Here is a 26947-nt window from a genome sequence, read left to right as displayed (position 1 = left end):
GTTTTGCCCTGCTGGCTCTATCCTTCTACAACTCTGCCCTTGTTTTCATTAGTTTTCCCCTTCACTTCTTCCTCCATGGAAGTTCATAGTCAGCAGGCCCTTCATCCCATGTTTCATCCGATTATCTCATTTTCTTTAACGATAATTAATAATTATGATATTTTTTGAGTGCTTACTATTAACCAAACACTTTTCCAAGTGCTGGGATGAATCAGGTCAGACCCAGTCACTGTCCTATTTGGGGCTCACAGTCTAGAGGAGAGGGAAAGCAAGTATTGAATCCCCATTTTACAGATGAAGAAACTGAAGCACCAAGAAGTGAAGTGACTTGTCCAAGATCACACAGCAGGCAAGCGGCAGAGCCGGGATTAGAAGGCAGTTCCTTTTACTCCCAGACCCTTGCTCTTCCTCTTTCTTGGATAATTAACAATTCAGGGCTTTAGGGGAGGTTCTTCTTTCCTCCCTCCTCCCTCTATGACTCTCTCTCAGCTTCTTCTCACTGACCCTTGTCTTGGGCTGAAAATCTGGATCTCGTTCTTAGAGCAGCTCACCTTCCCAAATATCCCAGCTGATTTTTCATGGAACCAAGATTGTTTTGCCACCAGGGGCTGGGCTGACACAAATTTTGAAGGCCAAAGCAGAGGGAGGTGATGTAGCAGGTTCCTGGAAGTGTGTTAATTTCCAGTCTGTTGTAACCCAGGAAGTCACAATGTGAAATTAACAAATTCCAGGAAATCCCAACTAACCGGACAGGGGCCCGTGACTAGGATCCCATCTCTGATCTGTTTCTAGACATGTAGTTAATCACTAGTATTTATTGAACACTTACTCTGTGCTGAGCACTGTACTCAGGACATGGGTGATTATGCTCGTTGTAGGCAAGGAACCTGTCTATCAACTGTACTGAAGTCTTCCAAGCATTTAATACAGTTCTCTGCACACACTAAGTCCTCAATCAACACCACTAATTGTTTGATTCATAGAGAAGCTGTGTTGCCTAGTGGAAAGAGCCCTGGCCTGGGAGTAAGAGGACCTGAGTTCTAATCCCATCTCCTCCACTTGTCCACTGGGTGACCTTGGGCAAGTCACTCAACTTCTCTATGCCTCAGTTATCTCATTTGTAAAATGGGGGTATAGAATTGGAGCCCCATGTGGGACATGATCTTTGTCCAACTTGATAATCTGGTATCTACTCCAGTGCTTAGTGCCAGTGCCTGGCACATAGTGTTTAAAAAATACCATTAAAAGTTAACTCACCCAGGTTTAGGCTCTGAAGGGTCTTTGGAACCGGGAATGCATTGGGCTATTGGACTTGTGATGTCTGGAACTTGGGGAGCGCTTCTTCGATTTCTGGGACGGAGTGGGAAGGGGATCCAGGAAAACTGAGAGTTGAAATAGAAAACAAAAGATGTGTAGTTACTGTACTTTGAAATCCCTTCATGGATGGGTTTTTAGCTCGGAAAACCATTTGGTTCAGTCTTAGTCTAGTCAGTCTTGTGTTTCAGTGACAAAACCATATTGTGGAACTATCTGAAGCAAGCTGGGGGCCTATATTTGGACCTAGCCTGCTTTACAGCCATAATATCGATCAATCAATCCTGTTCATTGAGCACTTACTATGTGCAGAGCACTCTACTAAGTGCTTGGGAGAGTACAATACAGTGAATTGAAAATCACATTCCCTACCCACAACGAGCGCACAGTTTTGAGGGGGAGACAGAAATTGATATAAATACATAAATGACAAATATGTACTTAAGTGCTGTGGGGCTGAGGGAGGGATGAATAAAGGGAGCAAATCAGGGTGATGCAGAATGGAGTGGGGACTTTCCTGGAGGAGTCAACGAGAACCAGACCTAGTGCCCAAGTGTTTGCTGCATGTGCATTATTCATTCATTCAATCATATTTATTGAGCACTTACTATGTGCAGAGCACTGTACTAAGCGCTTGGAATGTACTATTAGACTGTAAGCTTGTTGTGGGCAGGGAACACATCTGCTAATTCTGTTGTATTATACTCTCCCAAGCACTTAGTACAGTGCTCTGCACATAGTAAGTGCTCAATAAATATACTGATTAATCTATTGGTGGGCTCGGGAAAGAAGTCATCACGTCATGCTCTATGTAATCTAAGTAGCATAAAAATGTATTTGAAAAATAAATACAAGCCAGGCGGTCTCTAATCATTCCCTTTCTTTTGCAATCCAATGTCCTCCCTTCTCTTTCTCTTTCCTCCACACCCCCCTTAACACCCTCCATTTCTTCCTCCCTCCCTTTAACCCTTCCAGTATGAGCTGGTGTCCCTCAGGTGTACAATACCCGACTGTCCTGGGTGCTGACTTTAATTGTAGAAGGTACAGTATTGTGTTATGTCCAGGGGGCACCATGAACTGTCTTGGCTTTTGGTGTGGAATCCTGCTCTGGCTGTAATGTGCTTGTGCCTTGCCTGCTTTGTCTGTGGGCATTCACATTAGGTTCAAGGGTTAGGTGAAGGTGTGAATCCTAGCAAGTTAGGGAAACATTCAACCAGCTGCCTTGTTCCATGCTAACCTGAAACATAAATCCTTAAAAACTGAAGATAGTCCATGTGCGGTTGTGTGTATGTGTGGTGGTGTTTGCGTGTGGTGTTGTAAGCCCGTCAACGGGTAGGGATTGTCTCGATTGTCTCTATCTGTTGCCGAATTGTACATTCCAAGCGCTTAGTACAGTGCTCTGCACATAGTAAGCGCTCAATAAATACTATTGAATGTTTTCCCCTTCCCAACCCCCTTTGTTTTCCTGCTCTTTCTGCCAAGTTGTGAGTTTCCAGGACCACAAGTGAAGGACAGAACAAATGGTTTTGCTTCCAATTGACTGATCTTTTTTATTTTTTTTTTATGGGGACTTCAGTTCACACACTCAACCCTAGTCAGATGACATTCTTTTCTCTTAACCAGTCCACCAACCTTAATTATTTAAACATTTCCAGAATGAAGCTCAAACCAGATCTGGCAGACCAGTAAAATGTCCCATCCCAGATCTCTTTTCTTATCTTGTTGCATCCACAAAATGTTTTACAATGTCCTTGTTGAGAGTGGTTTGCTTTTAGACAATCCATTTTGGACAGATGAGTAATAAAGTCAATTTTACTAGTTTTACCAGTTGATGAGATGGATTGATGACTTGAAGTAAAACCATTTTGGTTGCTGGTAAACTAATTATGATGATGTACAAGTCTGGACTGAAGAGATTACTAAATGGTGTGGTATTCCTGGTTCCTAGAAGGGCACGAATTCAAGTCGGTTGACTATACCTAATAATGAGAAAATAATAATTAATATTTCTGTTACTCATTGTTTTCCATTGACAGACCGCTAGTATTTTGATGTGCAGTGGTCTCAGACAAATTTTTATCACTAATGTGGATGTGGACAACTTCCTTTGATCGCTCTGATCCAGCTCCACTCAGAGGCAAAATAAGCCAACCCACTTTATAGAGATTGAAGTCAAATAGGACACTGCATCTCCTTCGCTTCCCTGACGCACGTGGTTTCTCCCCAAAGAATTTGAAATGAGTGAAAGTTGTCAGCCTGACCCAGCAGACACTGATAAAAAACAAAAAATGTACGCTTCTTCCTGGCAAAGATGTTCAGCAGCTTTTTGTTATTGCTTTTGAGGTGACATGTGCCTATGTGAAACTAACAGCTCCAGGAAGCAAGGAGCACTGATGTTTTTCTGGGAAATCTGATGTGCTCTGGAGCCTCTGCTCCTCACTAACTCTGGGCTTGCTGGTATGTTGGTCTTGCTTGGGGAGGAAACCCAAGAGAGCATTGAATATGGCAGTGGCTGTCCGACTAGTGTGGGTGTTCAGAGCATAGACAGAGACACCCACAGAGACTCATAATCCCTAATATCTGCCCCTGGGGGACATTCCCTCCAGGATCTCCTGATCCCGCCGCAGCTAGAAGAAATATGCCAAGATAAAGAAGATTCTGGGAAGTTTGGGCAGCACAGTGGCTGTTCGTGCTGGCCTTTGCTGTGGGATGACAAGGACTAAGGTCCCCCTCTATTCCTAGTGGGAAGTAAGGAGGGAGAGAGGTCTACCCACTGGCCTGAAAATTGGAGATTTCAGGAATCTTGGCATCTTTCAGAGGTTGGAAGAGTGAATAGAGATACTTATTACCAAGAAAGACCAAGTGTCGTGGATGAAGCAATATTCCAATAAGGCTTAAATTCTATTTCAGAAGCCTCCACCGCGATACCTGCTGGGACTTATGATTTTGGTTTGATTGATCACTGATTGACCAACACTGATGATAGGAGCCTTTTTTTTTAACCCTCAAACCCATCTAAGTAGACAGAAGTAAAAATGGTTTTTGGACTCCCTGAGAGCCATTTTGGATGTAAGAAACACTAAAACTCCCTTCACGGACACATGGCGCCCACAGTGATTTCTGCCTAGTCTTTTGCAATGTCCAGGGAGCTTGCCCTCAAAGAGAAACATGGAGAAATCTGCCAGCACCTCCCCTGTGGTGCAAAAAGTCTTCCTGCAACATTTCAGAGGATCAACACAGTCTCCAAATTGCAGTAGGTCTGGGAGCAGTGCTACAAGTTTTGGAAGAGAGAGGGAGAGATACACACACACACTCCCCTCCTCCCACTTCTTTTGAGTAGCTTCCTGGACTAGGTCTTTTGAGGCAGCCAAATCAGTTTTAAAAAAATGATATTTGTTAAGCACTTACCATGTGTCAAACATTGTTATAAGCTCTGTGGTAGGAACAAGTTAATTAGGTCAAGCACAGCCCCTGCTCCTCACGGGGTTCACAGTCTAACTAGGAGGTATTGAATCCCCATTTTGCTGTTGAAAAAACTAAGGTACAGAGAAGTTCGTGACCTGCCCCAGGTCACACAGCAAACAATTGGGATTAGAACCCAGGACCTCCGACACCCAGGTTTGTGCTCTTTCCACTTGACCACATTGCATCTCTTAGAAGGAGAAAGAGTCAGATAGGAACCTGTGATCAGCAGGGTTCAGTGCTGGAGCCCACTAACCATTTGGGTTCAGTTCCTGATCAAAGAACGGGCCACATAGGCTCACGTGTCCCATACAGAGAGTGACCCTCCCCTTCTCCCCATGGGGTCTGACCAACTAGCACAGGAGGCAGGAAGTATAGTAGAAGGAGAAGTACCATCTGACTATCCCTGTGACTTACATTCAGTTTCAGCCTGGAAGGCCTGGCCGGCGGTGTTGACAGCAACAAGTCGTCTTCAGCTTTGGAGGCCACCTCCACAAGCCCCAAGCAGCTGAGGTGCAGCCCTCTCAGTAGTGAGGAGCGAGCCGGCTCTTTGGTCTCTCTCACCGAAGAGGACTTAGATTCGAACCAGCGGCAGCACAGGATGTTCGAACGTCAGGTGAGACCATGTCTTTCCTCTAAATTCAAGGCACGGATGTGTGGGGAGGATGGGGCTCGCATGTCTTTCTCTCGTCTGGCCTCAGCACACCACCCAGGAAATCATAAAGCTGGAGAAACCTCATGGCGTTGTGTGGCTACTTCCTTCCGGAGACTAAACCCTCCAGGAGAGAGAGGCCTGTGTGCTCTTCTGGAATTTTCTATGGTGAAGATAGTGAAAGGCCTGGAGAAACCATCCGAATCTTCTTGTCTAATAGGGTCCCATGTCTGCAGTCCCCAGAGTCTAGACCTCTGTGAGAGGCATGCCCCCGTAATTCTTTGGGGCAACATCAGAGCCTTGGGACTCTGGCCCCCTTCCTCTTTTAGCTTCAAGGTTTTTAATCAATAATAGGAGTTCTCACGACCCTGGATCTATCAATCGCTGGTGTTTATTGAGCACTTACTATGTGTAATAATAATAATAATAATGTTGGTATTTGTTAAGCGCTTACTATGCGCAGAGCACTGTTCTGAGCGCTGAGGTAGACACAAGGGAATCAGGTTGTCCCATGTGGGGCTCTCAGTCTTAATCCCCATTTTACAGATGAGGTAACTGAGGCACAGAGAAGTGAAGTGACTTGCCCACAGTCACATAGCTGACAAGTGGCGGAGAGAGATTCGAACCCATGACCTCTGACTCCAAAGCCCGTGCTCTTTCCACGGCGCCACGCTGCTTCTCTAAGCAGTGTAGAGCACAGGACTAAGAATTTGAGAGAGTACAATACAACAGAGTTAGTAGAAACGGTCCCTGCCCACAACAACCTTGTCTATCTCGCTGCTGACCTCTCACCCACATCCTGCCTGTGTCCTGGAACACCCTCCCTCCTCATGTCCGATATACAGTGCTGTCAGATATACAATTCCTCTCCTCACCTTCATAACCTTATTAAAGGCACATCTCCTCCAAGAGGCCTTCCCTGACTAAGCCCTCCTTTCCTCTTCTCCCACTCCCTTCTGATTTGCCCTGACTCGCTCCCTTTATTCACCTCCCAGTCCCACACCATTAATGTACATATTTGTAATTTATATTACTGTCTCTCTTCCCTCTAGACTGCAAGCTCTTTGTGGGCAGGAATGTGTCTGTTATAGTGTCGTATTGTACTCTCCCAAGCACTTAGTAGAGTGCTTTGCACACAGTAAGCACTCAATAAATATGATTGACTGACTAACAAGCTTACAGTCTAGAAGGGGAGGCAGATATTAATATAAACAAATAAATTACAGCAAGTACCTAAGTGCCATGGGACTGAGGGTGGGGTGAATACCAAATGCCCAAGAGGATAGACAATGCAGAAGAGAATGGGAGTTGGGGAAAAGAGGGCTGAATCTGGGAAGACCTGGCTAGACTGCCTAGACTGTAGACAGACTCTAGACTATGAGCTCGTTGTGGGCAGGGATTGTCTCTCTTTATTGCTGTATTGTACTTTCCCAAGTGCTTAGTACAGGACTCTACACACAGTAAGTGCTCAATAAGTATGATTGAATGAATGAATGAAAGACCTCTTAGAGGGCTGACACGGTAGATGAGGGGAGAGGCCTCCAGGATCATGTAGGACCTGCTTATCCTGTGTCTACTTCAGCGATTAATTCATAAGGTTCTTAAACTTATGGCACTGGATCAGTTTATCTTAGAATGAACCCATCTCTTCAGGCGCTCCAGTGCTTGAGAGCACTTTTTAAAAGCACTACTCTTATTTAAATTGCCCTCATCCTTGGTTCTGAAGCCTTTTTTGTTTGGGTTTGGGGTTTTTTTTTTTTTTGGTTAAGTGCTTATTATCTGTGTAGCACTGTTCGAAGCACTGGAGTGAACACAAATTAATCACGTCAAAGTCCCTGCCCCGCATGGGGCTCCCAGTCTAAGTGGGAGAGAGAACAGGTATTGAATCCCCGTTTTACAGCTGAGGAAACTGTTACCTGGAGAAGTGAGGTGACTTGCCCAAGATCACACAGCAAGCAAGTGGGGTAGCTGGGATTAGAACCCAGGTCCTTTGACTCTTGTGCTCTTCCTTGCGTTTTACCGTGAGGATATTGCTGAGTTTTGCCGTATGCCACTGTCTTATCCATTTTCTCCTTCACTCTCACCTTTTCCACGTGATTGGCTAAGGCTGGTCCTGGTCCTCAACATAAATAGCTTCCGGAGGAACCATGAGAGTGGGGTGTGGATTTGGCCCAAACCTAGGCTGTTCCAATCCTTGAAACCCAGGATGAGTCTTTTGGAAAGCAGCTTAGTGAAGGGACCACAGGGTTGGGAGTCAAGGAGACCTGAGTTCTAATCCTGGTCCTGCCACTCATCTGCTCTGTGACAATTGGTAAGTCCCTTAACTTCTCTGGGCCTTAGTTCCCTCATCTGCAAAATGGGGATTCAATATCTGTCTTCTCTTTTACGTACTCCATGAAGGACCATGTGGGACCTGATTATCCTTTGTCTACTTCAGCGCTTAGTACAGTGCTTGGCATATTTATAAGCCCTTAACAAATACCATAATTTATTTAATTTTTATTTTGCGGTTGAGCTCCCTGAGCTTGGCCCAGTTTTCACCTTGGCATTGAAAAGGGAAAGAGCATCAGGCAGCCCCATCACCATCATCATTTTCATCAGCAGTATTTATCGTAGGCCTCCTTTGTGCAGAGTGCTGTACTAAGCGCTTGGATTCCAGCAATAAAAATAGAAGTCATAGCTCCTGCCCTCCAAGAGTTTATAATCGGATGGGAGCGGGAACAGACAGGCAAGAATAGCAACCATGCTGTGGGAACAGAGGAAAACACAGACACATTAGAAAGTAGCTTGTTGCAAGAGTTGAACACAGCTTAAACCAGTGACCAGTACTGGCAACATGAGGTGGATTTCTAATAATCAAAATCGTAACGTTGAAGGTAATCATTAGGTGCTTACCATGTGCCAAGCATTGTGCTATGTGCTGAGCTAGATGCAGGATGGCTCCTAGAAGAATGAGTATACATTCAGAAATCCAGGATTAAGTACCTTCATTCGATAAGGAGGGAGGGATCGGTTTAGTCAATCATATTCAGTGAGCGCTTACTTTGTACACAAGCATTGTACTAAGCATTTGGGAGAGTACAAGTTAACAGATTTAGGAGACACATTCCCTACCCACAAGGAATTTTGTGGGTATTTTGTGGTATGTGTTAACTGTTTACTATATACCAGGCACTGTACTACGTGCTGGGGTAGATACCAGTTAATCAGGTTGTTCACAGTCCCTGTCCCCCATAGGGCTCACAGTCTTAATCCCCATTTTACAAATGAGGTAACTGAGGTACAGCAAGGCTTCTTCCTAACTCCACTTTTGGCTTGCTCATAAGTCACCTCATTTCCTCCTTTCCCCAACTGAAAACTGGGACATGAAGAGTACCTGTAAATTGGGACATTGAAGAGTTTCTTCCCGTTTACCATCCAAACACAACTTCAACCACTTCTACGTGTTTTTATGCTCTTTAAAGGAAGATGAGATGCTTAATGATGGGATGCTGATTCCGATTGTAGAAGGTAGACCCAAATAATTGTAATAATAATTATGGTACTTGCTAAGTGCTTACCCTGTGCCAAGCACTGTTCTAAGCACTGGGGTAGATACGAGTTAACAGGTTGGACATAGTCCGTGTCCCACAAGGGGCTCACGCTCTTTTCTCCATTTTACGGATGAGGTAACTGAGTCACAGAGAAGTTAAGTTCATTCAGTCGTATATATTGGGCTCTTACTGTGTGCAGAGCACTGTACTAATCAGACATGTGACAGAGTCAGAATTAGTGCCCAGATTCTTCTGACTCTAAGGGCCATGCTCTATCCTCTAAACCGTGCTGTTTCTCGAAAAGCAAAGCAATCTAATCCCCACCTTCTAAGGGAAGAGAAAGTGGAAGAGAAAATGGGTGAATGTCCCTAAATAAGTGAAAGAGACAATGGGCAAATATCTCTAAATTCTGGACTCACGTCCGGAGGTGTCACCTCACTCTGTGCTTTGAAAAGCCTCATGTCACTGGGCCAAATTTGAGATCTGCATCATTCTTGGGCCTGTGATCATAGAAGAAGCAGTATGGTCTAGTGGAAAGAGCATGGGCCTGGGTGTCAGAGGACATGGGTTCTAATTCCAGCTCAGCCTCATGTCCACTGTGTGACCTTGAGCAAGTCACTTCACTTCTCTGTGCCTCAGTTCCCTCATCTGTCAAATGGGGATTAAGACTGTAAACCCTTTGTGCGACAGGTATTGTGTCCAATCTGATTACCTTATTTTTACCCCAGCACTTAGGTCAGTGTCTGGCACATAGTAAGGGCTTAACAAATACCATTATTGTTATTATCATTATTATTATTATTATTATTTTCATTATCATTTTCCATCCAGATAGCCACAGACTGGACTATTTCAGCTGTGGGGAGGCGGGGCATGGTGTTTTCATGAAGTGAAAGGCACTTTTGACGAAAATATGCCTCCTAGCAGCAGTTAGTACTGAGGGGAATATCCCCAAGAAATTTTCATGTTCCCCACACAGAAACTGTGGAACCTCTGTCCTCTCTTCTTCCCTTCTCCCGTCTTCCTTCTGCCTCCGCTTCAACCCCCAGGAGCCCCTCAGCACTGTCAGAGAGTCCTGTACTCAGGTCAGGTGGGGGAAAAGAAAATGTCTCTAAAAGCCTACTTTCTCATCTACAGCCACGCCAGAGATCCAAGCAACCAGGCTTCGGTTACTGCACATCAGCTATTTCTTCTCCACTGACAAAATCCATATCACTAATGACAATCAGCCATCCTGGATTAGACAGTGAGTACCCAAGACTGCTCCCCACTTTTTTTTTTTATTCCTTTCCCTCATCTCCATAAACCCTCTCTCCCCACCTTCCTTCAATTGTTGGGCCTCTTTCTCTATTTAGACCCATGGGGACCTGGGAGAAGAACAGCCTTTAAAGGCTTGTTATCTCTTCTGGGAGGGCATTGCTTGGTCTGGATGGGGTTTGACCTGTTTTTCACACTCAACTGTCTTCACCAATTCCCCCAATGTAGATTCTTGAACTTAACCTAAAACCCGTGGTTACTGGGGAGATAAGTGCCATGACATCTTCTCTGTGAAGGTGACTAGTAGAAAAATGTTTGCTGTCGGTGGATCTCTCTTTTGGGAGAGGAAGAGTCAGCAGTAAATTATATTGCTGCATAAAGTTTACTTACCCATACCCAAGTTTTCAGAACTGCCAAGGAATTTTTCTGGCTTATGCTTGAAAGGCTGGGTGAGATGAGGAATGCACTGAATGTAAGACCGGCATTATCTGACAGTTTGATGAGAGACGGAATGAGCAAATCACAGTCTGAATTCTCAGGAGTTCCCAAGTTCTGTCTGGTTGTCCTGGGAAGAAAAAAGGCCTTAAGTAACGACTTGGACCTTCTGGAATGAACTGCTCGGTGCTGAGGGGCTGAGAGGAAGGTAATAAGCAGCAGCTCAAACAGCTTCCTGGAGGCCAGATAAAATGTCCTCCATTTGGTGAACTCAGGATGGAGAAGGGGGTCAGATTGAACTAGGAAGAGAGAGATCCTAGGCTCCACTCATTGGCTGCTGGGATGAGGTGAACCCGGATTGCTTTAGTAAGGTGCTGGGCTCTGATTTTCTAGAGGTGGAATTCAGATACTGGTGCGGGTGCCACTTGTGTTACATCTCCCGGTGGATAGTGCTGCAAAGGCAGGCCTGGTCCAGTTGGGACTCCCTACCCATAATCTCTGGTTCTCTGGGGTTTGGGTGTAACTCTGCAGGGCAGTACCAGAGAAAGACTTTTAAAGCAGAAGGGTCGATGAACTCTGTGTAACTGCTCCCTTCTACCTACACTGTGAGCCCCAGGCAAGATAGAGTTCAACCTGATAGCTCTTTGCACACAGTAAACTCTCAATAAATAGGATTAACTGCCTACTCCAGCACTTAGAACAGTGCTTGACAGGTAGTAAGCTCTTAACAAATATAATATTAATAATAGGGGGTGCTGCTCACACTCTTAAACTCTAAAATGACTTTAGGGATTCTCAGAATCACCTCAGGGAATTGAGTCATGCAGGGATACCCTGGGAAACTTACTACAACTGACCTCAGCTGCAGTGGTAGGGCCCCTGAGGGACTGTGGGGAATCTAGTCCTCTGGCCCAGAGACCTGGGGAAACCATTCTGGAGGATTTTAACATCCCCTCTCCCAAAAGTTGGAATCCCCCAGGAATTCCTAATTGGGCAGTTCTGGGTGTCCCCAGGGTCTCCCTAAATGTAATCTGGGGGTGCCTTTTGGGTAGCTGAAATCCCAGACTTCTAGAGACACTTTCCATAGTGGCTAAAATTTCACCCCAAAGGTTGGACTTTGATAAGCAGTGTCATGAGAAGGAAGTTGTTTCATAATGGCCTGGAGGAGACCAGAGAATCGGAGAACCTCGTTGTCAGAACTTTAGGGAGTCAGTGTTCAGCCCTCCCATGACTAACAAGGCATGCGGTGAGGCTCCCATGGCAACAGCCCCAACAACCTAACCCATCCAATCGAGATCCATTCTTTCATCCTATACTCCGTAGTGATCTTTTCCCTTCTTAGCTGAAGCACTTCATTTTTTTCTTTATCCTTTCTTTCCAAAAAGCAAAACAATTTTTTGGCTGGATTTGCAGTTGCTAACCAAACACTATAAATAACACAGTTAACTCCCAGAAAACAGGCTCCCTCCAAGTACGAGGATTCCTGGCAACGTATAGTCTTTCTTCCTGTTGCTGGGAAAATTTCTGCTGGGCCTCACTGAGGGGAATTGAATCAATAGCACACTGACGTCACTATCTGAGATTCAAGTAAGAGGGCAGCTCTTTTATTTAATGTGGTTTTCCCTCATAGGGTTGAATTGTTAGCTCGTGCGTTTGCTTATAAGACTGTCTTCATTTTTTCCTCTATGCTGCCTGCTGGCAACCCAAGGCTAAATCAGCCACACCCAGCTCTTCTCTCCCACCCTTCTTCCACCCACCCTCCCCCTTGCCCCTGACTCCCCAGCACACAGCAAATTAGTTGCCAGTCCAGCTTTTCCAAATTGAGCACTGTGCTTTCCATCCTGATGCTTCTGATCTGGAAAAAGAATAATAATAATTGGGGTATTTAAGTGCTTACTATGTGCCAAGCACTGAACTAAACCCTGAGGTAGATACAAGATAATGGGGTCTTACATGGGGCTCACAGTTTAAGTAGGAGGAAGAACAGGCACTGAATCCCCATTTTGCAGATGAGTGAACTGAGGCACTGAGAAATGACTTGCCCAAGGTCACACAGCAGGCAGGTAGCAGAGCCGGGATTAGACCCCAAATCCTCAACTTTCAGGCCCCGGCTCTGTCCGCTAGGCCATTCAACTCCCTTAAGGGGAGTGGGGCCCCAGGTTAAAGAAAGGAAATGGAAGCCACCGGGATTTCTGAATCAGCCTCCCCTGTGTATGCCCACCTTCAATTACCCTAACATCTCTGGCCCCTGGTCATTTAGTCTTTCTGTCTTTCCACCTCTTGCCCCTCAGAGCAGGCTGCCACCCTTGACTAATTAAAATTTCTGCTGAGTTTCCAGAGTGTCAGGTGAGGGTTCCCTGAAAGGAGCGATACATCCATAAATATGTCCAATTTTAGTACTTACAGCTTTCTGTAAGTGAATTCATTCTGGAGCAGCTTTTGTTGATGTACGGTTCCCAACGGGGGAATAAAAACTGACTTCAACAGATGGATTTTCTTCGTTGCGGCAGGGCTCAAGATGATGGAGTGTGCTCTGTGTTTAAACTTAAGAAAATACCCACACGGGATCAGTTTTCACAAAGATTGTGTGACCTGCCCTGTGTCTTCCCTGGGCGCCATTGTTGAGGACTTGGAGTGCATTCTACAACGAGCCTTTGGGCGATGCTTTCCGATTTGCTGTCCTAGCTAGGTCTCCGCCCTTCTGGAGGAATTGGCAAGCTAAGGCCCCGTGACTCACAACTGTTAACACTTGAGCATTTGGGAAAATGAGTAGCTTGAAGCCGAGCTGTTGCGCGGAATGTTTTGTAGGGCATCTGCCAGGTTAGGAAGAGCAGACTTTAAGCCTGTAGCATGATTTTGAAGCTGGGATCCATTTCAAACAGCCCTTGATGTAGCGGAAAATACTGTCCAAATGGGGGTGACATATTCATTGCTCTCCAACTCACAGATGAGCTAGAAACCACAGAGAGAGGAAAAATTATGGAGAATCACAAATCGCATCTTTAATTCACCGGGCTGCCAACAGCGAGATGATGGCTTTCCCGGGAGATTTCCTGGGAAGTCAGGAAAGAATAGAAATAGCCTGAATTCCACTAGACAATGTCTTAGCTAGCTGCCTCCTTAAAGGTGTGTGTTGCAGGATTTCTTTTTCTTGCATTAGATGGGAGTTGGAGTGGTGCGTCGTCTGCCATCAGGCCAGGAAATTTAGAATGTTTCTGCATAGACAAAGCAAAGTGGGAGGCTTTCTTTGTTTTGGGTGTTAGAATGGACAGGCAAGAACAGCTGTGCAGGGAAACATAAGTCAACCCCCTGGTTTTTCCATTTGCTTTCACCTTAGCAGGGAGTGCAGCAGGTCCTGCATTCACAACTGGGAGAGAAAAGTGTCATGGTTTTTGAAGGGATTGCAAACCCCCTCAGCAAAGACATTTTCCATCCTAATTTTTCATCAGTAACCTGCTCGATTCCTGAAACTCAAATTCATTCCCATTTTTCCACCTTTGGCCAGTCACAAACTGATCTAGGACTTAAGAAGCCTTCTTACTGGACAGGAGTTTGGAAACCCATGTGGTTCAAATGCACCGTGACTGCTACAACCAGGCACAGTGCTTGGTTATCACAGGATGGATTTCCTAAGCTATGCTATGTGCCCTAGCTCTTGTGAAAACTTTTCAGGACATTTATATACCAGTATTCACCACGCTTAAAAAACAAGTGATAGTTCAATGAGCCCTAGGTCTTACAGAAATCAACAGTCGCCCTGATGGGAAATTGAATAGACTGCAAGCTGGTTGTGAGCAAGGAATGTGTCTATAGTATTGTTATATTGTACTCTCCCAAGCGCTTAGTATAGTGCTTGGCACACAGTATGTGCTCAATAGATATGATTTGACTGAATATATGCCTCTTCTTCCTGTTACCCCTTGGTTTGAATTTCATGGCACTTTGCATCCTTATGGGGAAACTCTGTATAATCCCTGGCAATATTATAGTAATGATAATAATAATAATGGTGGTATTTGTTAAGTGCATACTATGTGCCAAGCATTGCACTAACTGCTGTGCAGGTCAAAATACACAGATCGGACACAGTCCTTCTTCCACCTGGGGCTCATGACCTAAGAGGGGGCGAGAACAGATATTGAATCCCCATTTTACAGCTAAGGAAATTGAGGCTCAGAGGAATTAAGTATCTTTGAAGAAGTTTAAACAGAGAGCAAGTGGTGGAGCGGGTTCTATGCCTCTGGGGCTAAGAAGAGCTGTTGGAAGAAATACCTCTGGCAGATTAGCTCAGGTTGAAGGGAATGTCAATTTTGTGGTTCATCTGGATTTTTGCAAGCCGAATGACTTTAGAAAAAATCTCACAAACTGAGTAAATACAAAAAGATGGGTATGCATATATATTCACCTGTACGTTCATGGATACATGTATTACAACACGTGGTATCTCTGTTGGAAGGGGTTGGGGTTCCAGTGTACCTGGATTTTAGACACAATTCCAAGTGAAAAGAAGAGATCCCTCATGTAACTTTGAAGGCTATTGCTGTGGCCACAGATGTGCACCGTGGCTTGACCTGTTTAATACCGCATGATATAAAAGGATTTCCTTTTCAGCCTGGCTCTTCTGGAGTAGAAGCGAGTCTTTTCCATTTCTAGTAGTGTACTCTCAAATGGCCCTAGTTCTCTGTCTTGGTAAATGGCATTCTATCCATTACGAGCAACAGCGCTACTGGAGGGCAGTGAAGCCACCAGGTTCTGTTTCTTGAAATGAGAGCCTCTCAAACAATACACCGCTCTCTGAGAGTCAATTGCTGGGCATTCACTGGACCAGATCCCCACAGGCTTAGAAGTGCTCTCCATTAGCAGGGTGGTTATGATTCAGCTTGAGGCCTCATGAAAGATTTAATTTACGTCTCTGGAAATTGATTTTCTTGTTTCAAAACCCTTGTTTGGGAGAGCATCTTTACTATCCCTTGGGCCAAAGCTGGAAAGCCAGGGAACAATGATGACAGCTTGGGCCAACAGTCCCCTCCCCGCATTTCCTCCTGCCTCCTGCCTTGGATGTCCCGCCGATACATGTCCGAAACTCCACTCCTTATCTTCCCATTCAAACCCTGTCCTCCCCCAGTCTTTCCCATCACTATAGGCGTCACCACTATCCTCCCTGCCTCTCATTCCACGCACATAGTCTGTCACCAAATCCTTTCGGTTCAACCTTCACTACATTGCTAAAAACTGCCCTTTCCTCTTCATTCAAACTGCAACCATGCTGAACCAAGCACTTACCCTATCACATCTTGACTACTGCATCTACCTCCTACTGACCTCTCAAATTCCTGTCTCTCCCCCACTCCAATGCATACATCACTCCAAAAACATTTCGTTCATGTCTCCCCACTCCTCAAGAACCTCCAGCGGCTTTCCATCTATCTCCGCATCAAACAGAAACTCCTCATCATTGACTTTAAAGCACTCAATCAACTCACCCCACCCTACCTCATCTCACTAATCTCCTACTACAGCCCAGCCTGCACACTCTGCTTCTCTAGCGCCAACTTACTCACTATGCCCTGATCTTGTCTATCTCACTGCCAACCCCTTTCCCATGACTTTCCTGTAGTCTGGAATTCCCTCCCCCTCCATATACTCCAGACCACCACTCTCTCACCTTCAAAACATTACTAAATTCACATCTCCTCCAAAGGGCCTTCCCTGATTAAGCCCTCTTTTCCCCAGCTCATTCTCCCTTCTTTGTTGTCTATGCACCTCAATCTGTGGCCTTTCTCCTCACCCCCAGCCCCACAGCACTTATGTACATATCTTAAAATGATATATTATAAATTATTTATTCACATATTAATGTCTGTCTCCCCCTCTAAGCTGTAAGCTCATTATGGACAGGGAATATGTTTGCTAATTCTGTTGTACTCTCCCAAGCACTTAATACAGTGCTCTGCACATAGTAAGTGCGCAGTAAATATGATTGATTAAGACAGTGTCAGGCAGACCCTGGCATACACCCCACCTGCGTGGGCATGGGAACTTAGGGCCAGGAGATTCTTTCATTCATTCAGTTGTACCTATTGAACACTTACTATGTGCAGAAAACTGTACTAAACACTTGCAAGAGTGCAACAGTAAGCAGATGCATTCTCTGCCCACATGAGTTTACAGTCTAGAGTCGGGAGACAGACATTAATTATAAATACATAAATTACAAATATGTACATTAAGTTCTGTGGGACTGGGAGGGGAAAAAACAAAGGGAGCAAATCAGGGCGACTCAGAAGGGCCTGAGAGAAGAGGAAAGGGTGACTTAGTCTGGGAAGGCCCCTTGGAGGAGATGTGCCTTCAATAAGACTTTGAATGAGGGGAGAGTAATTGTCAGATTTGAGGAGGCATTCTAGTCCAGAGGCAGGACATGGACGAGGGGTCAGCGGTGAGAAAGACGAGATTGAGGTATAGCGAGAAAGTTAGCCTTAGAGGAGTGAAGTGTGTGGGCTGGGTTGTAGTAGGAGAGGAGCGAGATGAGGTAAGAGATGGCAAGGTGATTACTTTGAAGCTGGTGGTGAGATTATGGGTTGATGATGACAAAGGGTGGTACATTTCCGGAGGAGGTGCAGGGGGCAGGAAGTGGGGCTCTACCTTCTTTGGAGGGCCCCAGAAGGATGTCACCATATCCCCCTTGGGAAGACAGTCGCAGAAATCTGCTGGCAATCAAAATGCAATCCAGGGTCCCAGAGCCAAACAAAGCTGGCATCCGGCCCAGAAAGATAGCTGAGAATCCCCCACAATGAAGCATTCTTTCTCTCCTCCTTGCCGCCTTTCCTGAGAGCAGCTGCTCCAGAGGCCTGGTCTTGGCCCGGGTCTTAGCTGCTTCCCCCCTTGTCCTTGTTCCACCCACGCGTCCCTGCATGCTCTTAATGTCTTCTGTTAACCCACTTCTCAGCCCAGGATCGGACCCAACCGACAAGGCGGATCTCCTTCTCCTTCAGCATCTCTCCACTCCTCCTTAAGTCTAAAACTGTCTTTTCTCTTGGCTCTTCTTCCAGCGATGAGGAGGAGGGGTTGCTGAGTAAGTAAGCCATTTTGCGGGGGCAGTGGTCATCCGGCGGGGGCAGAGGGCTCACTCACTCTGCTTCAGGCGTGGCATTTCCTCCTCCTAGAGACTGTCGCTCCCGTGCACCTTGCATGCCTGCTGACAGGCTCTCCTAGGCTGCCTGCGTCCATGCTTCGCCTGGAAAATGCGCCGACTGAAAGGATTCTCGTCCTTGCAGTCTCACCCACTAGCTTATTGCTCCCCCAGTGATGCTGAAGGCGAGAACATTTCCCAGATCTGGCTATCACCAAGATGACTACCCAGAATGCTAGTTATTTCCCATAGATTAGAAGCTCTTTGAAGGCGAGGGTCATGGGGCATTTGATATACACCCCTCCCTTAACCCCACAGCACTTAATATCTTTAAATTATATATTATGAATCATTTATATTCATGTCTGCCTCCCCCTCTAGACTGTAAGCTCAGTGTGAGCATGGAACTTGGAATTTGGAACTAACTTCCATGGAACTTGTCTGCTAACTCTGTTGTATTGTACACTCCCAAGTGCTTAGTACAGTGTTCTGCTAATAATAAGCACTCCATAAATGCCATTAATTGATGTCTACCATCTCTATTGTATTGTACTCTCCCTGACCCATAGTACAGTCCTTTGCACACAGTAAACAATAAATACCATTGAGTGATTGGTTGATAATCCCTGGAGCTCCTTTGCTGGAGCACACAGTAGACCGTATAGTCTAGGGTTCGGTCCCCGACAGTGGCCGCAAGATTCTTGCTTATCATCCACCCCCATGGTCTAGGCTGGACCATCTTATGAAGTCTCATACAGGCCACGTTGGCCTGGATCATTCCATCAATCAGTAGCACTTATTGAGTGCCTTCATGCAGAGGAATGTACTAAACACGTGCGGAAGTGTACAGTAGAGTAAGTAGATACAATCCCTGCCCACAAGGAGTTTACAGTCTATCAAGAGAGACAGACACTAAAACAAATTATAATGGGGGAAGCATTTGAGTATAAAAGATAGGTATGTAAGAGGTGGGAGGGTGATGAGTACCCAAATGCTTAGGGGGAGGTATGGACTCAAGTTCACAGGTGATACAGTAGGGAGGGAAAAATAGGATGAGAAAGTAGGGGGCTCTTCTGACCCCCCCCTAGAGCCCCTAGGTGTGTGGCATGGGGACAGAGAGAGAAGGGTACTGTGCAGCAGCCATTGCACTGGTAGATCTGGAAGGGCCCCAGTCTTCCTTTCCAAGAAACATCACCTTGCAGGTGCTGCTTTTTATCCCCTGGTTCCCTGGGACTATATTTCCCAGCAGCCTTTGAGGTGACTGCAAATGTGCTCCTCGCTACCACCTTCTTTCCACCCCCATAGTGTGAACTGCATCTCCGTGGAAGTGAGGCCTGAGCCGTTGCCTTTCTCAGTCCAATGTGGCCTTGGGCCCCTCGGTCTGGGGCAGGGCAGGCTATAGGCTTCCATTCCCTGGGAGCCATGCCTTTTAATATTTCTAATATTTCTTTCATAGCCCATTTTGGACTCAGTATCCATGAATTTCTCTCAACCCTCCTTGATACTGTAGAATTCCCAAAAAGCTCTCTGGCTTTCCCTAAATGATTTGGACTCTTACCAAAATGGGCCTGGGCAGTTTTGTCCTTATTGGATTTTAAATGTCGTACCCCTAAGCTTGGCATTTCCTCTGGCCTTTTTGATCTATCTTTCTGGAGATTTTGAGTCCATGCTGCATGTCAACCCTTTGGACAGCCTTGTAGCTTTCGGGTGGGTAAATCATTACCGGACAACACCTATTTTGTGTTTTTCAAGACATCAGGTTTGGACATTGTAGGTGTCTAATTAGAGGGTTGAATCAAAAGGGAGTTGCAGCCTCTTATCTTCTGCTTTGCGGAGGTTCTAAGTGCAATATGTCAATCCTGCAGTGTTCTTGGGGAAAAAAAAATTCCCAGTGAGAAGTTGTTGAGTGAAGTGCTGGGCTTATTCAGGAACAAGGTTAGCAAGCCTCAGGGCTCCGAGACATTTAGCCCCCTTGAGTTTAAATCGGATCCAAACTTCTGGAATCTGCATTTGTTGTTGATAACTGTGGTGTTAACTGTGCTTACTATGTTCCAAGCACTGTACTAAGTTCTGGGACAGATACAGGATAATTAGGTACCACGTGAAGGTCACAGTACAAATATGAGGGAGAACAGGTGTTGAATACCCATTTTGCAGATGAGGAAACAGAGGCACAGGCAAGTTAAGTGACTTGCCCAAGGTCACACTATACATAGTTACAGAGCTGGGATTAGAACCCAGGTCTCCTGACTCCCAGGCCCATGCTTTTTCCACTAGGCCATGCTACTATCCAGGCTCTGCCAAAAGTAGCCAACCATTCAGTTCTTGCTGCCCAGAAACATCACCTCATCAACATGTTAGGATTTGCCAAAAAGAGTGCTTGTAGAAGTGTGCATTTTAACAAAGGATAGCTTTATTCATACCCACTGCCAATCTATCATTCAATCAATGGTATGTGTTCTGTAGTTGCCATGTACAGGATGCAGTATACTAAGCTCTTAATAATAATTCATAGTAATTGTGGTATTTGTTAAGCGCTTACTATGTGCCAAGCACTGTACTAAGTCTGGAGAAATATATGATTATCAGGTAAGACACATTCCCTCTCGCATTTGAGGTTTACAGTCTAATGGGAAGGGAAAACAGGTCCTGATTATAGAGGAGGAAAATGAACCCAAGAGAAGTTTTGACTTGCCCAAGGTCACACAGCACGCAGTTGGTAGAGCCGGGATTAGAACCCAGGCCTTTTGATTGCCAGGCCCGTGCTCTTTTCTATAGGCCCCACTGAATACATATAAATATTGGAGATTAGGGGGAAGGCAGCAGCCACCCTTCTTTAAAAGACATTCCTTCACCGAGATGTTTTCCAAAAAATCCTGAAGGTTTTAGTGGAGTGTCTTGGATTAAGCCATCATTTGTTGTAGTCTGAGTATACACACACCTCTGATTCCTAGGAATTCACTCCTCCTATTTTGATGTGGCAAGACGGTTATTTGGTTATCAGAAATAGATGCTTGGTGCAGGTGGAGCCTTAGCAGCAGTGTTTGCTGAGCATCTTCTGGATTCAGAGCACTATACTAAGGTTTCAGGAGCATGCGATGGGAGATTATCCCATCACAATTTCAAGATTAGGCAGCATGGCCTAACGGAAAGGTCATGGGCCTTGGAGTCAGAAGACTTGGTTTCTATTCTGGGCACCACCACTCTAATCTGTGTGACCTTGGGCAAGACACTTCTCTTTGTGCCTCAGTTACATCATCTGTAAAATGGAGCTAAAGTCCTACTCCCTCCTACTTAGACTGTTAGCTGCCCGTGGGGTAGGGTCTGTGTGTGATATGAGTATCTTGTATCTACCCCAGTGCTTATTTCAGTTCCTGGCACATAGTAAATGCTTAACAAATGCCATAAAATAATATAAAAAAACTCCCCTCTCTTCCCCACTCCTGCCTAGTGGGTTTCTCATGAGAGGAGGACTGTGGGACACTGTTCAATCTTTCAAACATCCCCTACCCTTAGGAGACTCCCCTTATTGTTGGATGCAAAAATAGATAAACTTTCACAGCACCAGAAATGGCACTCCTCTAAGTCATCCCACTTAGAAATCAAAGGCTCCCGTGGAAATGTGAACTTAAGTAATTCTACTAGCATGGGGCCAAGGCCTTAATGCCAATTAAATATTGGAAGTCATTTAAGCTTTACTCTCTTTGAAAAAGGAGATTAGACAGTTTGTGGGAAAAGATTGGTTGAGTTTTGTTTCTTTTTTTTTTTCTTTCCTGCCTTTGAAGCTGATTTTGAGGGAAAGAGCTTATGGTCTGCATTGATTTCTGCTCTGATTTTGTTTCTAGATGAGGAGGGATCTCTCCAACCTCTGCATTTGCTTTGTTTGCTGTTTCCTAGTCTTCTCAAGGACTCTAAGCCAAGCACCAACTCTTAGGTCATTTGCAGTACAGCAGCTCAAATAGTGGAGCAAAAGGAAATGCTTGTTTCAGTGGAAGGATAGAAAATTTGGCTTTGCTCTCTCTCCTTTTTATGATTATTAAAATGTTGTTGGAAGGTGACTTTCTAGAAATTGATTCAAATGAAAAAAACAATTGTTCCTGCATGGGCATTGACAACCAAACAAAAGCCTGTTCTGTTGTCTGTGAGACATCAATAAATTAAAATGCTGCCACCCAAGACATCGATGGATGGAAAAGCAGTCAGTCAGTCAATTGTATTTATTCAATGTTCATTTTGTGTAGAGCACTGTACTATGTGCTTGGAAGAGTTCAGTATGGCCTAATGGATAAAGCATGGGCCTGGGAATCAGAAGGATCTGGGTTCTAATCCTGGCTTCTCCACTTATCTGCTCTGTGACCTTGGGCAAGTCACTTAGTGTCTCTGTGCCTCAGTAATTGTGAGCCCTATGTGCAACTTGGTCTGTGTCCAGTCTGATTAGCTTATATGTACCCCAGCTCTAGTGCCTGGCACATAATGAACACTTAACAAATACCATTAAAAAAAAATAGACACAGTGCATGCTGAACCAATAGAGGAGTCTGGTCACAGTGTGGCCTCACTTGCGGTGTCTTGGTTGGCATTTCCTGTGGCAGCTGCCACAAGAAATGCCACAGAGACTGGTCCCCATACTCGCTCCCTTCCCCATTGCCTGCAGAACCCAGAGAAGAGCGATGCGTGGACTGGGTGAGCCAAGCAAGAGGCTGGACCAGTCATCCCTGGCAAGGAAAGGATGAACTGGGCAAGTAATAATAACGGTATTTGTTAAGCGTTTACTATGTGTCAAGCTCTGTTCTAACGCTAGGGTTGATACAAGCCGACCAGATGAGAAGCGGGGTGGCTTAGTGAATAGAGACAGGCCTGGTCATCAGAAGGATCTGGGTTCAAATCCTGACTCCACCACTTGTCTACTGTGTGACCTTGGGCTAATCACTTCACTACTTTGTGCCTTGGTTACCTCATCTGTAAAATGGGGACTAAGATTGTGAGTCCCATGTGGGATAGGGACTATGTCCAACCTGATTAGCTTATAACTAGCCCAGCACTTAGAACAGTGCTTGACACATAGTAAGCGCTTAACAGATACCATTGTTATTATTATTAGATTGGACCCACTGTCCCTGACCCACATGGGGCTCACAGTCTTTATACCCAAGAGAGTATGGGGTGCCTTACACCTATTCAGGGAATTGCCTCATAACATTCATGCAGAGTAAGGCTCTTGTGCTGAATTTTGCTAGTTCCCCCATTTCCCCCTCTTTCAGTCACTGGAGGCTCATACCTGTTCCACCTCTTCTAGCCTTCCCATTTCCTTCACCAACTTGAGTTTTGGCTGGAGAAGCCCTCTTCCTCCTCCCCTTCTTTTGCACATTTGGAAAGAGAACATCAGATATTTTATCTCAACCAACTAATCCCCTGTCCTGCTTTGGTGTCACTATCAACTCATTTTCCACCCCCCTTCCACCCTACTCCCCCACCCCCGATTGGAAACCTGGTGGCCTAATCTCATTCTTGCATTTCTTTTCTTGTTTTTTCCAGATTCACGGCCTTTCCACAACACGAGTGCCAACTTGACAGAAAGGTATTGTCTGTTTCTTCTCCTTCTGCCCTGGCCAGTATCTAAAGAACCAGCAGCCAAAAACCATTCACTGCCCAGTGGTTTCTGGTGGTACAGATTCATGTTTTAGCTGAAAACCAAACCCAAAATTGATATCTCTTTGAGTTACCATCAATATTTTCCTCCCCTTAACTTGAGATTCTCTTACCTAAAGGAGTTGGTTGACTTTGTATGTTAGAAATTAGAAGAGTAGTTATATACATCGCTGTAGGAATTCATGTGGGTGTGTTTATGCAAATCTCTAAGTAAACACATATTGATGTACTTATGCATTCAGGAGACTTTCCCAGAAACACTTTTTTGTTCCATCCATTTTAGCTGAAAATACAGGTGATGCTGCCAATTTCTATACAGATGTTTTACTCTAAAAGCAATATCTTTTACCTCAACAAATAAAGCAGTTCTGTCATTCCTACTATGCATGTATTTTCACCCTGCATGCACATAGAAAGAAATTACTCCTTGCATTTCAGCAGGGAAGAAAGAAGTTGGTTCTGACTCCTTCTTTCTTTGATATGCCCTTTTTTCCCCATTGTCATCAAATATATAATTTCTGACAGCAGAGTCGTTGATGGATTCCTTTATTCATTCATTTGTATTTATGGAGCGCTTACTGTGTGCAGAGCACTGTACTAAGCACTTGGAATGTACAATTCAGCAACAGATAGAGACAATCCCTGCCCAACAACGGGCTCACAGTCTAAAAAGGGGGAGACAGGAAAACAAAACAAAATGATGGATATGATCACTCTCTATCTCTATCAAATTGGGGTCCCGTATCATCTGCCTAGCTTATTGGTTTTGCAGTGTCCTGATGAGATATTCCAAACCTCCCTCTCTCTAGATTAAGGGTGGGTCCTTTGACCTTGGATGTTGCCCAAAGATTTAGAGCAAACTGCATTTCTCTGGGGAAGATAAAATCAGTCTGTGCATTTGGTTTAGTGTTCCACACATGAGCAGTAGATTGGATCATTATATCCATCTCAACTCCAAAAGGAAAAATGCAATCTTGAAATTTGATTTTTTTCTTTCTTGGCATCTTTGGAGAGTGGAAATTAAGGAGTGGTAATCCCAAATCCTTGCAAAGTCTGTAGGTTCCATGTGGGAAGAGATCTGATGTATCAACTCCATTGTATTGGACTCTCCCAAGTGCTTAGTACAGTGTTCTGCACACAGGAAGTGCTCCAATAAATACCCTTGATTAATTGATTGATTGAAAGTCTAGAGTCTGGCCCTTCCAGAAGGCAAGACTGTTTGGTGAGGCCCTAATTATAGACTTCACATATCAATCAATCCATCAGAGTAGGTAGATACATTCCCTGCCCACAGTGAGCTTACAGTGTAGAGGGAAAGTCAGACATTATCATCCCGCCAGAAAGCAGATTCACTGGCTTTTCAGCAGCCTATCAAGCCCTAAAGGCACAATCCCTTAGAATCAAAATCTTTGCATAGAATTTCGAACTAGCCATAGAACTGCATAGAAAATCCATAACTCTCTGGCTGTGGATTTGTACTTGTTTGCCAGAGGTCTATCACAGTAGGTCCCAGAAATTCCAATGCCACACAAGGAAGAGGAACGTTATTACTTAGCAGCAATAGGTGCTGTGGCATGCTCAGTGAGAGATTTTTAAACATCATTTGAAACTAAGCAATACCCATCCCACTCGGTAAGCCCAGTTCTCCTATAGTGCAGGAGTTGCGTTCTTGCAAGAGCCCCCACTAAGGAAAACTCACACTTTAGTTTTCATGTGCAACCACACACCTGCACAATCATTTCTTCCTTCCAGCATCGCATCAAACTTGTCCTGTCGGAAGGCCCCTAATTCCCTCACCACTTTCTACTGAAAACCCATAGTGAAAATACACATATTTCTGCCCTAGTGAGTATCAGGAAATACAAGTAATGTATGTAATGTATGCAGTAATTTCTGCCGTAATGTGCATCTGGAAATACAAGTCACCTGATCAAGGATACTATCTGGCTGAATACTATTATAGAAAACACACATTAACAGGAAAAAAACCATAGGCAACCATCCTCGCTCCATCTTTAAAATGAGGTTCTCTCTTTTTCCTTTAGCATCTCTGAAGAGGCCTATAATTTCCCACCACACAGTCCTTCCAAGAAAGATTTTGAAGGGAAAAGTGGAACAAAAGTCAGTCGCACCTTCAGCTACATCAAGAATAAAATGTCCAGTGGCAAGAAGAGCAAAGTAAGTAACTGTGGTGCACTCCTGCCCTAGAGGGCAATGTGGCTTTTCTGAGCATCTGCTGTGGCTCAGTCAGTTTATTCAGATACCAGAACATGCCAGTTAACTTGCCTATGGACTCAGGTAGTTGGAATCACTTTGGGACACGGAGGGAAATCCATTGACAAGTGATGGCGAAACTATGATTTTTGCTGATATGAAGAATGGCAGTAGGATTATAGGAAGAAGCTCCAAAACCAGAATCGTAAATGATACTCTTTTTTACTTCCTTTTTCATTTTTCATTTCATGCCATTGGCTAGGGGCCTCTGAAAACTTGCTATCTGACTCAAGGATATCTCAGGAAGGAATGGAATTGAGAAACAGCTAAGTCCCTTTTTTCCCCCTGAAAAGTTAGATGTTTCAAATGAATTGGTTTCATTTGGTGATTCATCCTAACTCCTTTTCTTATTGTATTTGATAAGCACTTACTATGTGCCAGGCACAGTACTAAGCAATGGGGTCTTGTCTTATGCTGTCGAGTCAACTCCGACCCATAGCGACTCCAGGGACACATCTCTCCCAAAACAGCCCAACTCCATCTGCCCTCGTTCTGGTACTATATCCATAGAATTTTCTTGGTAAAAATACGGAAGTGGTTTACCATTGCCTCCTTCCATGCAGTAAACTTGAGTCTCCACCCTCGACTCTCCCCCATGTCGCTGCTGCCCAGCGCAGGTGTTTTGACTTGTAGCAGATTGCCTTCCACTGGCTAGCCACTACCCAAGCTAGGAATGGAATGGACATGCCTCTGCTTGACTCTCCTCCCTGTAGTCGAATCTGGTAGAGTACTGGAAGCTCTCCAGGTGCAACCTTGAGCGGGGAAGCACTGGGTTAGATACAAGGTAATCAGGTTGGTCGCAAGCCCTGGCCCCCAAATAGGACTCTTAGTCTTAATTGCCATTTTAAAACTGAGGTAGATGAGGCCCTCAGAAGGGAAGTGTCTTGCCCAAGGTCACACAGCAGATAAGTGGTGGAACTGGGATTAGAATCTAGGTTCTCTGACCCCCGGCCCATACTCTATCCACTAGGCTGTGCTGCTTCTCTATGCCCTCTAGACTGAAAGCTTATTGTGGGCAGAGAGCGTGTCTAATTACTCTCTTATACTGTACTCTCCCAAGTGCTTACAACATTGCTCTGCACAGAGTAAGTGCTCAATAAATACAATTGATTGATTGATATGCCACCTAACGGTAGGAGAAGCCGTAAAAACCATACATCATTTAGTGGTAGATTTGTCCATAGATGTAACACTTTTGTAAAAATCCCAGAAAGGAAGCCAATTGTCCTATTCAAATTGATC

General features: G+C 44.9%; 1 protein-coding gene and 1 long non-coding RNA gene across 12 annotated transcripts in view; one reads left to right on the top strand and one right to left on the bottom strand.

Moving 5' to 3' along the window:
* The window catches only part of AKAP13 (A-kinase anchoring protein 13), a 394860-nt gene that overhangs the window by 303961 nt on the left and 63952 nt on the right, over positions 1-26947 (top strand). For 5 of the 11 annotated variants that reach the window (XM_039912293.1, XM_029065581.2, XM_039912292.1 and 2 more), the window contains 6 exons: positions 2290-2355; positions 5200-5392; positions 10099-10207; positions 17600-17725; positions 23318-23360; positions 25477-25609. In XM_039912293.1, the coding sequence (XP_039768227.1) occupies positions 2290-2355; positions 5200-5392; positions 10099-10207; positions 17600-17725; positions 23318-23360; positions 25477-25609 (670 nt within the window). The remainder of the gene's footprint in view (positions 1-2289; positions 2356-5199; positions 5393-10098; positions 10208-17599; positions 17726-23317; positions 23361-25476; positions 25610-26947) is intronic. The other 6 variants (XM_039912298.1, XM_039912297.1, XM_029065590.2 and 3 more) reach the window with 3 other exon arrangements.
* LOC114812159 lies at positions 2792-13252 on the bottom strand. The gene is made up of 4 exons (XR_003759805.2): positions 13058-13252; positions 10609-10783; positions 5194-5591; positions 2792-3293 (listed from the first exon to the last, which is right to left on the bottom strand). It is a non-coding gene; the product is annotated as an uncharacterized LOC114812159 (long non-coding RNA).

This window comes from Ornithorhynchus anatinus, chromosome 5 (assembly GCF_004115215.2).
Source record: "Ornithorhynchus anatinus isolate Pmale09 chromosome 5, mOrnAna1.pri.v4, whole genome shotgun sequence".
In the NCBI taxonomy this organism is placed as follows: Eukaryota; Metazoa; Chordata; class Mammalia; order Monotremata; family Ornithorhynchidae; genus Ornithorhynchus; species Ornithorhynchus anatinus.
The sequence above is the reverse complement of the archived record's forward strand: the minus strand, read 5'-3'. Positions and strand labels throughout refer to the sequence as shown.